At 41.4% G+C, this 13,588-nt stretch overlaps 1 protein-coding gene across 1 annotated transcript; it reads left to right on the forward strand.

The window, feature by feature from the left end:
• The first annotated feature begins 491 nt into the window (after positions 1–491).
• gcdha (glutaryl-CoA dehydrogenase a) lies at positions 492–10,555 on the forward strand. The gene is made up of 13 exons (XM_046312739.1): positions 492–558; positions 4,348–4,510; positions 4,994–5,112; positions 5,245–5,280; positions 5,498–5,638; positions 6,498–6,560; positions 6,682–6,852; positions 7,468–7,597; positions 8,228–8,444; positions 8,673–8,776; positions 8,997–9,122; positions 9,327–9,487; positions 9,963–10,555. The coding sequence occupies exons 3-13, from the start codon at positions 5,004–5,006 to the stop codon at positions 10,034–10,036; spliced, it is 1,332 nt and encodes a 443-aa protein (XP_046168695.1). The 5' UTR covers positions 492–558; positions 4,348–4,510; positions 4,994–5,003; the 3' UTR covers positions 10,037–10,555.
• Positions 10,556–13,588: the final 3,033 nt, after the last annotated feature.

Below are 13,588 nucleotides of genomic sequence, written 5' to 3' on the forward strand. Positions count from 1 at the left end.
TTAGTCATTTTCATACAAAGATATATAATGAAGAAAAAGTATAGATAAAACGTATCGGTGCTCATCGGCCATTGGACATAAACATTACACAACAAGTTGGAAATCGTAAATTCAACAATGAGTGGTTTGGAAGGAATCAGTGACAGTGGCTGTGGGGTCCCAAATCTGGGATTTCCACATTTAAAATGATAAACGTTCAACATGGTCAATGCTGTCAATGAAGTGTAATTTTTGCCATGCTCAAAACAACTGTTAACTCGTAACTACGAAAACTTGACTTCAGTGAGTTCAAGACAACTGGGAAGTCGGGAATAAGCAAGCTCCGACTGGGAAAATAAGTTTTGAATGGTCACCAACTCGGAATTGTAAATCTTGCCTCTTTCTAGAGCTACGACCTGAAGATCAATGACGTCATCATATTTCGACTGTGTTTTTTTCAGAGTTTCCAGATGTTTTGAAAGCACCATAAATCCAGAGAATGCCAAATTTTGATAGCAAAATTTGCCCACGAAGGACCGTCACACCACCTTCCTGTTCAAGTGAGCACAGCACAACAAGGTGAGTCCAAAAATGTATTGTATGCTGCTGTTAGTGGCCCATGTGCCTCACCCTAATAATTTGGTCTATTTAGCCCTCTTAATTTCGCCTACTGTTCTGACTTGGTGGTGCACATGTAGCCTATAGCCTGTTTTAGAGAAAGATTTTAGAGAATATTGTAAGAGCTTTCATTGTGTGTTTATATGCCCCTTTATTTATTCTATGGTTCTGACTTGGTGTACAGGGAGAACACTGTAAGAACGGCCCATGTTCTGAATTCTGTCGCTGTACATTTCAAAAGTGCTTAAAAAAATGGTTATATTGACTACGTCCGTTCTAACTCGCTCATTAATGTCTTAATCGAAATCACGGATTGCCTTTTATCCACTTGTCGTCCCCTTATGCCACAGTTTGTACATCTCAATTTTCATTAGAAACCATATTTGTTTAATAGCAGCTATGTTTTTTTAAAGTCAGTAAATGAAGCTGAATGAACTGTTTTGCTGCCAGACAAGGCTCCGCTGATAGCCAGGTGTAGCAGTGGTAAGGTGTTGGGACTGCTGTTGGGACAGCTTTATGTAGGCTCTAACAGTTTGTGGGAACCGTTTGTCACCGTTATAGTACAGTTAATGTATTGTTTAGTGTTGTGTTGTGGCTTTGCTGGCATGTATCCCACTTGATTTATTTTTGCCCCACCAAGATTTACATGCTAAAATCTCCACTGCAAAGAACTATACCTACCTCGGCCTAAACATCCACACCACAGGTAACTTCAACCAGGCTGTGAATAATCTAAAAGACAAGGCAAGGGCCTTCTACGCCATCAAAAGGAACATAAAACTCGACATCACAATCAGGATCTGGCTAAAAATATTTCAATCAGTTATAGAACCCATTGTCCTCTATGGTTGTGCGGTCTGGGGTCCCCTCAGCAACCAATAATTCACAAAATGGAACAAACACCCCAAAATATACTTTGTGTACAACGCAAAACCCCAAACAATGCATGCAGAGCATTAGGACTATACCCACCAGAAAAGAACTGTTCAATTATACGACCACCTAAAAGGAAACATTGTCGACACGTTCCACCACAAAGCTCTCACCTGCAGAGAGACAAACCTAAAGAAAAGTCTCCTCAGCCAGCTGGCTCTGTTCACAAACATAAAACAACCCAACAGAGCTTCAGGACAGTAACATAATTACTTGACACACTGGAAAGAATCAACCAAGAAACAGAGAAAATTGGAACCCTATCTGTCCCTAAACATAGAGTAAACAGTGGCAGAATACAGGACCCTGTGACTGACCCAAAATTAAGAAAATCCTTGATTATGTACAGACAGTGAGCATAGCCTTGCTATTGATAGAGGTCGCCGTAGGCATTCCTGGCTCTCGAGAGAGGACAGGCTATGTGCCCACTGCCCACAAAATGAGGTGGAAACTAAGCTGCACTTCCTAACCTTCCAAATGAATGACCGCATTAGAGATACATATTTCCCACAGATCACACAGACCCACAAAGAATTTGAAAACAATCAAACATTGATAAACTCCCATATTTGGTAGGTGAAATACTGCAGTGTGCAGTCATAGCAACACGATTTGTGGTCCATTGCCTTGAGAAAAGGGCAACCAGTGGAGCACAAACAACATTGTAAATACCACCAATTTCATATTTATCTTCCCCTACTATTCGTACCACAATTATTTTGCACATTGCTAAAACACTGTGCATAGCTGATAATATAACACTTGAAATGTCTTTATCTTTTTTTAAACCTTTTTCAGTGCAATATAATATTTACTGTTAAATTCAAATCATTTTTTGTTGATGTTGTTTTGTATCTCCTCACTTTTGTTTATTGTTTATTTCACTTGTTTTGGCAATGTAAACACATGTTTCCCATAACAATAAAGCCCCTTTCAATTGATTTAAGAGAGAGAGAGATCCTACCTCGGCAACCGTGTAGGCCGGGTGACATGGCAAATAGAGGCTATTGTGGTCCGCCCTGACAACCCTATCCTTGCTTTCAGGGGTGTCATGTGGATGAACTATGCCAAGATTCGTCTAACATAACATACCATGAATAATGAAGGAGGTTACACTTATATTTAGTTTCCTGGCCTGCTTGGAAGTAATCATGTTTGCCTAATTCATCATTTCTGCATAATGCATTTTATGTTGTTGTTCATTTGCATTGACAACTGTAATCATTATACACACATTTAATTCAGAAAACCGATCTATTCAAAGTATCCTGTTGAGCTATTTACTTTTTCTATATGAAAATATCCCAACCACACATGTTGTTCACCAAACAAACACATTTAGGCTTATGTCATTCAATTCTGATTAATGCCACATAGCCTAATATCAGTGGCGTAAAGTACTTAAGTAAAAATTATTTAAAGTACTACTTAAGTAGTTTTTGTGGGTATCTGTACTTTACTGTTTATATTTTGGACAACTTTTACTTTTACTTCACATACATTCTAAAGAAAAGTATATCATTTTTACTCCATACATTTTCTCTGACACCCAAAAGTACTCATTACATTAGCAGGACAGGAAAATTGTTAAATTCACACACTTATCAAGAGAACATCCCAGGTCATCCCTACTGCCTCTTATCTGGAGGACTCCTTAACACAAATGCTTTGTTTGTAAACTATTGCCTAAGTGTTCCCCTGGCTATCCATAAATTTAAAAAAACTAGAACATCGTGCTGTCTGGTTTTCTCGTAGGGAATTTCAAACGATTTATACTTTTACTTTTATTTTTGATATGTATATTTTTGCAATTACATGTACTTTTGATACTTAAGTATATTTAAAACCAAATACTTTTAGACTTTACTCAAGTATTATTTTACTGGGTGACTTTCACTTGAGTAATTTTATATTAAAGATATCATTACTTTTACTCAAGTATGACAATTGTGTACTTTTTCCACCACTGCCTAATATAAAGCTTACATTTCACTTCTCAATGTGTTTAATTGAAAACGTTCAACAAATATGTTTTTTTGTTTTGTTTTTTAACAAATATGTGTATGGTTATGGTAAATAAACCCTATAATTGCATAATACTTTTAATATTACACTCCTATACAATTGTGGTCTCTTCGGGCTTGGTTAAGATACAGTATTTTGAACCTAGTCTTCAGAAGCACATGGCCATTTGGCCATTTGGCCATTTGTCACCTGCACCTATTTTTTTATAATCTAGTGGTGCATTCAAGACAACTGGGAACTCTGAAATATACGAGGTCAAATAATGACGTCAGTGATCTTCAATTCGGCCCTCTAGGCCGAGTTGGAATTCCGAGTTGGATGACCGTTCAAAATAATATTTCCCAGTCGGAACTCGTTTTTCCGAGTTTCCGGTTTTCTTGACACCACTGAAGTCGGAGATGTACGAATTCCCAGTTGCCAGTTGTTTTGAAGGCGGCATATGACGAACATATTTCACGAATTGGCAAATAAATACAAATTCGAGTAGCGTTTGAACGTGGCATTTATATACACACAGCCAATGAGATGGGAAGGAAGTGTGCCAACGCCCCTCGGTCAGATGGCTATACATTAGCGCCATTTTGAGTGTGGCATTCTTCACTTTTGGAAAAAGGTCCAAAAAGAAAAATCTATGACAAAAAGTATTTAACCCACACATAACTTTATGAATCATTACACTCTAAATAGTTTTATAATGCCAATATTTATGCGTTTGTTTTTATGCTTTAATTCAAGGTTAACAAAAATCAAAGTTTCATAACGCACTCTGTTGCATAATCTTCTACAACACAGGTGTCGTGTCTATTGGCTTGACTCGCTTATGATGAAAAGCTGTCCCCACGCAGCCATTTGACGTCACTTTGCAGCGATTACAAAACAACCAGCATTGCACGAGATAAGGCCATCACCATTCGACGTTATCAGATCATCGGAAATAATTATCAGACAAGAACAGGTACAGTAATGATACTATGTTGTGCATGAAGTTGCTCACTGCAATGTTACATTGTTGCGGAGGAAGACCTGTTTTTACTGCTACTGTTCAGAACGGTTTTTTTAACCTGCTGTTCAACATGTGTTATACAATGTTTTGTAACAGGCTTGTGTAATGAAGGACAGCTACCATAAAACATGACATTTCTTATCTTATTCGTTCAAATAGAGCTATGGAGGAACACCAGGAAAATGATATTAAAACAAGAATCTGTACCATAGGATGTTTTTCCTTTTGATTATAACTGCCATTATTGGTACAGTATCTTACAGTATTGTCACTGAAATGCTTCAAATGTGATTTTTGACCATCACATTGTTTTAAATGTCATACATTTTTTCTCAAAATAAATGGATAATATGATAATATCACGTTTTGTAAATGTATCACCTTTACTCTCCCTAGTGTACCAGTAAATGTGTCCTGTGTTGTGATTTCTTTCAGACTGTGTACCATGGCTCTCAGAGGTGCTGTGACTCGTTTGCTCTCCAACGCTAGGAAACGTGCTGCAGTCTCAGCCTCCCGGGCACAGGGCACAGCAGCAGCGTCACCAGCCCAAAACGGTGAGTTTACATGTGTGCAACAAATAACATAGAATGGGATTGTATTAAAGGGACATTTTTAAGTGTCTAGACTGTATTGCTGCTTTTGTGTTGGTCTCGGTTGATGACTTATTGTGCCGTTGACTCTTTCAGAAGCCGAAGTGATCACCAAGAAGCCAGTAAAAGCACGTAAGTCATTTGTACAAGTTAAACTCGTAAAGCTACAGTATTGGACAAACCACATCTTGTGTACATTACCAATGTATTACATATGTAAACTTAACCGCTAGATGCCACTGGCTACACATGCAGACATGGTGTATTATATTATGAAACGTGGTGGTGGACAGTATGACATCACCATGTTTGTGTCACCTCATGTTCTAATTCCCATGGCCCTCTACAGCCAAGGTGCAGTTTAACTGGCGTGACGCCCTGGAGCTGGACGGCCTGCTGACAGAGGAGGAGGTGATGATCAGAGACTCTTTCAGGACCTACTGCCAGGAGAAACTAATGCCACGCATCATCATGGCCAACAGACATGAACGTAAGCACTGGCACAGTGTGTAAGCACAGACACAGGCTGAGGCATGGTCATGGCCAACAGAAACGAACGTAAGCACTGGCACAGTGTGTAAGCACAGACACAGGCTGAGGCATCATCATGGCCAACAGACAAGAACGTAAGCACTGGCACAGTGTGTAAGCACAGACACAGGCTGAGGCATGGTCATGGCCAACAGACACGAATGTAAGCACTGGCACAGCGTGTAAGCACAGACATAGGCTGAGGCATGGTCATGGCCAACAGACACGAACGTAAGCACAGACACAGGCTGAGGCATGGTCATGGCCAACAGACACGAACGTAAGCACAGACACAGGCTGAGGCATGGTCATGGCCAACAGACACGAACGTAAGCACTGGCACAGTGTGTAAGCACAGACACAGGCTGAGGCATGGTCATGGCCAACAGACACGAATGTAAGCACTGGCACAGCGTGTAAGCACAGACACAGGCTGAGGCATGGTCATGGCCAACAGACACGAATGTAAGCACTGGCACAGTGTGTAAGCACAGACACAGGCTGAGGCATGGTCATGGCCAACAGACACGAACGTAAGCACTGGCACAGTGTGTAAGCACAGACACAGGCTGAGGCATGGTCATGGCCAACGGCGACAAGCTGAGGCACTGACAAATGGCCAGCGGACACGAACGTCAGCACTGACACAAGACCAACGGAGATAAATGTCAACACTGACACATGGCCAACAGACACAAATGTAAACACAGGCTGAGGTGCTATGCCTGGAGAGAAGACTTCTCATGTCATACAAGGAACTTCTCTATAAACTATTTATTCATGCTCACTTTCTGTTTGTTTGTTCACCCCCCCCACAGATTTCCACCGTGAGATTGTCTCAGAGATGGGAGAGCTGGGTGTCTTGGGGCCAACCATCCAAGGTAAATAACATATGAAACATGCATCATCCTGTTATTGATGTGTTCATACTCAATCTTCATCCTCAACTCGATTAGTCCACTAACTGTCCATCTTCCTCAACTTTGTCTCTTCTTCACCCAGGTTATGGTTGTGCCGGAACCAGCTACGTGGCCTACGGGCTCATTGCCAGGGAGGTGGAGAGGGTGGACAGTGGCTACCGCTCAGTCATGAGTGTCCAGTCCTCACTGGTCATGCACCCCATCAACGCCTACGGCACAGAGGAACAGAAGGAGAAGTGGCTACCCAGGCTAGGTAAGCAATAACTACTATATGTTCCATAGTAAAATGACACATAGTATAGAAACTAGAGCTGGGCGATATGGGAAAAAAATCCATATCCTGATAAATTGACTGAAGTATCACAATAACAATAAATTCAGAACATTAATGTGCGCCAGTTACTTTTTTACATTACCCTTAAAACTACTACTACTTTAGATGTTGTAGCTATCGATTGAAGAAAGGAAAAAACCTGCACTCACTCAGCTATCAATTGTCCCATTAGCAATAGCCCATATTAGCAGACTTACTTCATTTCAAACTTCACATTCCTCTAGTAAAGGATTCTTATCGTTATTATCGATATCAATGTCCTCAATAAATGGTTGGTTCGGTCAGTATCAATAATTTTCGGTTTAGAAACTGTGTTGGGTTTCAGTTCATAAGTATATAGAAAAATAACGTAGATGAACAAACAACAAGTGTTTATACATAGTTAATATTGGCACATAGACAAAAGTCTAAGTTGTTGTACAAAGTAAATGTGGTATCGAAAGTGAGAATGAGACTAATGCAGACTGAAGCAGAGCTCATATTCCAGTTAGATAAGACCTCTTCATAATCCCATCTCTCTCTGTAATGCTGCAGCTCGTGGGGAGATCTTGGGCTGTTTCGGCCTGACTGAGCCCAACCACGGCAGTGACCCCGCGGGCATGGAGACCAAGGCCAAGTACAACCCCTCCAGTAGCACCTTCACCATCAGCGGAGCCAAGACATGGTAAGGTTCTTCTAACCTGGGTACCAGTCTATCTATCTGACCAGTCGGCATGTATGTCTGACTGGGGAGGTTCTAGTCTGGGTTAACATACGTTTCTGCTTTAGTTAACTTCTTTGAAAGACCAGGCTAGGTAGGTAGAGTAGTTATGAGTCAACTATAAAATGTCCCAAAGGGGAGACATATCCCTTCAGTTATATGGCTGCTGAAAAATGCAGGTGTAACAAACAGTACTTCCACAATGTTTGTTGTCTCCACTGTGGGAAATTTAGGTGGCATGACATGAAGGTTAGATGTACGTGTGACCGTCTCATTATGGAAAGAACGGGACCTCATGCACAGCTTCATGCATAGCCATCCATATATAGATGCAGTAACCTTACACCAGTTGTTGGCACTGTTACGTCTCTATATATGTTTCGTAATGCAAGCAGTAACCCCATTGCCCTTGTATTAAAACTCAGGGCCATAATTATGAGCTCTTCTAGTTGGCCCTTTAGCTTTTCCCTGCTTGCCCCCCCCCCCCAGCATATTATATATGCTTACCCTCATATATGATGTAGTTGAACCTATAATACCCTTAACTCTCACTATGGGTAACTGACTTAGCGTACTCTCTCCCCTATTCCCCAGGATCACCAACTCACCCGTGGCAGACATCGCGGTGGTCTGGGCCAAGTGTGAGGATGGCAGGATCAGAGGCTTCATCCTGGAGCGTGGCATGAAGGGCCTGGCCACGCCTAAGATCGAGGGCAAGTTCTCTCTGCGGGCGTCGGCCACGGGCATGATCCTGATGGACGAGGTGGAGGTGCCCCAAGAGAATATGTTGCCCAACGTCTCTGGACTGGCTGTGAGTAAGCCTAACTGTTGGACTCAAACACATAATGATGTTTAGAAATACTGTAAATAAAATGATGTACTCTAGGAACAATTCTGACTGAATCAAAGTTACTGGCCGAGATACTGTATGTTTAGAGAACTCTTGAGATGTGATCTAGAAAACAAAGTCAGTTCTCTAAAGATGAAGAAAAGGTGCTCTGTTAAAATATAATACTGTATATGTCTAATTTCTGGTCAGGGTCCCTTCGGCTGCCTGAATAACGCCCGCTACGGTATCGCCTGGGGAGCTCTAGGTGCTGCCGAGTTCTGCTTCCACGCTGCCCGCCAGTACACACTGGACAGGTAAACACCTCTCTCCCTAGTCATTATGTCATCAACTCTATTCATTCAGAACACTTTTTGGTATGAACGGATGAAGTAGCTTGTTCAGGAAGACGTTCGCTCAGTAGTCAAGAGTATTGAAGGGAGTCGAGCTGCCATCCTGCCTATTCTATCAGCATTTTAGGACCCTATTCTATGTTGCTGACATCTGATTCATTCTCTTTTGTTTTGGTCCATTCAGGATCCAGTTTGGCGTGCCCCTGGCCAGGAACCAGCTGATGCAGAAGAAGATGGCTGACATGCTGACAGAGATCACCATCGGCCTGCAGTCCTGTCTGGCCCTAGGCAGACTCATCGATGACAAGAAGTGAGTGTAGTCCCCACTGAGTGAGCGAAATGTTTGCTTTTGGATGTGAGGAGAGACTGCAATGTGTGTTTATGCATTGGTCTGTGTACTAGTTTCAGTTTTAATATGTGAAGAGAGACTATCTCTGTGTGTGTACTGTATGTGTCCATCTTTCTTCATTATATTAAACACTGACCTCTATCCTGTGTGTCTTCCCTCCCTCAGAGCGGCCCCTGAGATGATCTCCATGCTGAAGAGGAACAGCTGTGGGAAGTCCCTGGACATCGCCAGGCAGGCCCGAGACATGTTGGGAGGCAACGGCATTGCAGACGAGTACCACATTATCAGACACGTCATGAACCTGGAGGCCGTCAACACATACGAAGGTGAGGAGAAGATTGATTGAATATGGTATTTAAAGGATGGAAAGGTTGGATAGGAACATGAGCAGAAAGTAGGCTGGATTGGAGAGAGACAATGAGACTGGATGACCAACAGAGGTCAGTAGTGTACAAATGAAGTGTTACAGTTACTTGTTGGTTTTGTGGTATAATTCTCAGTCAGTGGAGGCTGCTGAGGGAAGGATGGGTCATAATAATGTCTGGAACGGAGTAAATGGAATGGCATCAAACACATGGAAACCATGTGTTTGATACCATTCCACTTATTCAGCTCCGGCCATTACCACGAGCCTGTCCTCCTCAATTAAGATGCCACCAACCTCCTGTGCTCTCAGTATGTATGTATTATATAGCCCTACAATATCTAATGTAATTTAAATTAAAAAGTTTAGCCTCACTTGCACATTTCTCTTATCAAATAATCTACCCACAATGCCATTGTGTTTGCTTGTTCTTCTAGGTACCCATGACATCCATGCCTTGATCCTGGGCCGAGCCATCACTGGACTGCAGTCATTCACTGTTGAGAAATAAACTCTCCTCCTTGTCCTCCTATTACAACGGACTGAATAACGGACTTAAAGTAGACTGGGAAAGCCTTGAGCTGCCCATCTATCTGCCTTCTGAGAAGTAATCACTGAGGGTGTGTGCCTGACTGCTGATGGACTTCCATCCCCAAGTGCCTCTGTTTGGTGAGAGAATATTAAAGTAAAAGTCAACCTGAAAGAAACACTGGGTCCAAATATGAGACGGTTTTTGTTTTGCTTATGTACCTGTACTCAATCAATCTACGATTGAAATACAATGTCAGCTTGAATGTTGATACAGTAGCTTCAGTCTCCTACTACGGAGGGATGTCACAATGGCATGTAGCATGTTGATAAGGGATCCGTATCGATTAGAAAGATATGTTATGGAATAAGTTCACTTAATGGGTGAGAGGTTGTACAGTATGTATGTATGTGTATCTTTAGAGATTTGTTCACAACTGGTCTATTTGATTTATTTCTAGGTGAAAGAAATGAACTGTACATAAAGCATATTTTAAAATTATGAATTGTGTAATTTCGTAATTGTGATACCGACGGCTGACCTAAATCAGTGCCCTGTTTGAGGACAGAGAATATCCCAATTCAATGATCTGCCATATCGAAATAGTCATAGGATTAGGGACTCATTTGCAAATTATTTTATTTCTCATTATTTCACATAATCTGGTCAAAAAAGCCATTGACACACAATCACACTAACTGAAATGACAAAGAAGCGAGCCTTGGCTTGGTAACAACACACTCAGGTTTATTAACCAAAACAGCACTTACAAAAGCACCAGACTTGAAACTACAAGGCAGGTATATTTAATCAGCTAGTTAACACTTGAACCAGCACCGTTATACTATAACCAACCACTGCACGGGGGCTGGTACAGTACAGTGGGGTCATCAATGGCTTTCCAAAGGCTGTCAAACTACATTTAGAAAAAAGGGTTCCAAAAGGGTTCTTCGGCCGTCCCCACAGGAGAACCCTTTTTGGTTTCCATGTAGAACCCTCTGTGTAAAGTGTTCTTTATGGGTACTACATGGAACTAAGGATACTACCTGGAACCAAGAAGGGTTCTCCTATGGGGACAGGCAAAGAACCCCTTTGGAACCCTTTATTTCTAAGAGTGTAGTCACTCAGTACTCCGGTGCAGAGTCAGGCCCCTGTTGAGTCCTGCCAGGGCCTGGGAGACGGTGTGGAGCTCAGTGTTGAGCTTACTGCAGCTCTCCAGCACCAGAGTCAGCTCCTGGAGCGTTGTCTGCATGGCATGGCTGTTTTCCTCATAGACAGTGTACATGTGCTCCTTCATCTGCCCGCAGATCTCACCCACCTGATGGAGAGCATTGACATGGAATAGCATGTAGAGTACGCTATAATGAAACTGTTGGACAGTCTATGACAATGTAGTACAACACAACGGCCTATAAGTATAACATAATATAACACCCATTTATACATATGTGCATTTAGTTTCATAAAGTAAATACACATTGGGTAAGTACATTTTGAATTGTTGAGCAACTGGTGTGGTAACTATGCCCTATGTACATAGTCATTGAACACTGGTCACTTTAATGATGTTTCCATACTGTTTTACCCACTTCATATGTACATACTGTATTCTAGTCAAGGCCTTTACTATATAACTACTACTGTACACACCTTTTCTATTCATATACTGTCCATAATGCCTATACACACCATCACATACATATATATTTATATTCTGGACTCTGACATGGCTCGTTCTAATATTTTATATTTCTTAATTACTTTTTTATTTTTGCGATTTGCGTGTATTGTTTTGTGTTGTTAGGTATTACTGCACTGTTGGAGCTAAAACATAAGCATTTTGCTACACCCGCAATAACATCTGCTAAATATGTGTACACGACCAATAAAATGTGGTTTGATAAACCGTGATGTTGGCGGTTAGCTACATACCTTTTCCACTAGCTTGTCCTGAAAGTTGTCCATAATCGTCTGGTCCATGGTGCGGCTGTCGTTTATCTTCCCAACCAGGTCCTGGACCTTCTTGCCAATGTCATCTATCCTGGAACTTAAAGCAAGAAAGTACATTTAGTTCAGTCATCTTAAATCAACATTAACGCATTGGTTGACTTTCCACAGATGACGTGACTTTCCTTTGAGTTACTTCCTTTACTCTATGACCCCAAATCGCGCAATAAATGAGCTGAAACGGAGACCGGAGTAGGACTTGAACTATTCATAAACAAATAAAGAGTCTTGACTAGGGACTTAAATACCTTATCTGGTGTTCCTGACTCTCATCCGTGCTCATGGTCATGGATGAAGATCTCTCACTGGTTGAGTCGTGGTCAGTGCCAAGACCTTCATCAGGGTCCATCTGGGGGCAGGAGACATTCATCTGCAATCACAAGAACATACAGCGGAACTATTCGAATCCACGATGTAAATCCGATTTAACTATCTACTGTAACTAGATATATAATGTCAGAAAAAGGTCAATCAATAGCTGTACCTGGGTAGTCTCATGTCTGGGTTTAGGAGTTGATTGTGAGGTGGAAGGCAGCTTGTCAAAGAAAAAGGCATCCATTTGCAGATCTTCGGATTACATATGAGAAGTAGATGTGAATGTTCAGACTTTCGCCTTATATCTGGAGGTACAATGGCGATGCACTTCGCGTGACAGAACAGTGGGGGTCGCTGTTTCAGCTAACGTTAACTAACTGTTAGGTAGGTAAACGTTAGTGGGTGGATAAGAAATGAACTAGCCAGCTGTGACAGTAGGTTGGACAGGAAACATTTGACTAAATTCACTGGAATGAAAAACGACGAACCCTATAGAAGACAGCTATTTCAAAAGTCTGCTTCTACAGGTAACATTACCTAGTTGGCTAGCTTACGTTATTGCATTTTGTCTTGTACTGCCGTAACATGAATTAAAACCTGTAGCTCGCTTACAGCGACGATGCGGTTTGTTTAAAAGCTAACGTTAGCTAGCTAATTTTGGTACTATATCCTGGCTTGCAAGCTAGTTAATAATGGTACGACCTTGTTACAATTCTCTGAGTATAATGTTTCAAAAATAGCTAGCTACTTACTACAAGCGTCGTGTAAGAAAAGTAAGCCTTTGATTTTGAGATGGAACGTCAAATTGCGCGCCTGTTAGTTTCCCGGGAAAATAGCTACCTAACATTAGCCTCGAGCGCTAGTGGGGCAATATTGAGAGCCTTTCAGGGTCAGCTTTTTATTTTGAGGGAATAACATTTGATTTGAGTTAACACAACCACAGTCGGACATTATACAATTCTGCTGATTGTTAATCTAGGTTACCTATAAGTAAAATGCTCTAGTGAATGAAGTAAAACATTTCCTGTTTTACTTCTGAATAGAGTACCAAATTATGAGACCTAATACCCATAAAACCTGGCAGCAATTGTTTTTCCACCATACATTTTTTTCCATAGGGGATTTTTAGAAACACTTAAAGTAAGGGCTGTGTTTTGTGTAGGCTTAAATATTTTTGTTATTTGTTTAAGTTAACCTCTATTTAACTAGGCA

Source organism: Oncorhynchus gorbuscha, linkage group LG18 (genome assembly GCF_021184085.1).
Source record: "Oncorhynchus gorbuscha isolate QuinsamMale2020 ecotype Even-year linkage group LG18, OgorEven_v1.0, whole genome shotgun sequence".
Taxonomy (NCBI): domain Eukaryota; kingdom Metazoa; phylum Chordata; class Actinopteri; order Salmoniformes; family Salmonidae; genus Oncorhynchus; species Oncorhynchus gorbuscha.

Excerpts from the sequence above, each read along its gene's own strand:
- gcdha (XM_046312739.1), top strand. The coding sequence starts at position 5,004 with ATGGCTCTCAGAGGTGCTGTGACTCGTTTGCTCTCCAACGCTAGGAAA. Across the intron at positions 6,853-7,467 it reads GAAGTGGCTACCCAGGCTAG|CTCGTGGGGAGATCTTGGGC; the intron begins GTAAGCAATAAC and ends GTAATGCTGCAG. Across the intron at positions 7,598-8,227 it reads ATCAGCGGAGCCAAGACATG|GATCACCAACTCACCCGTGG; the intron begins GTAAGGTTCTTC and ends CCTATTCCCCAG.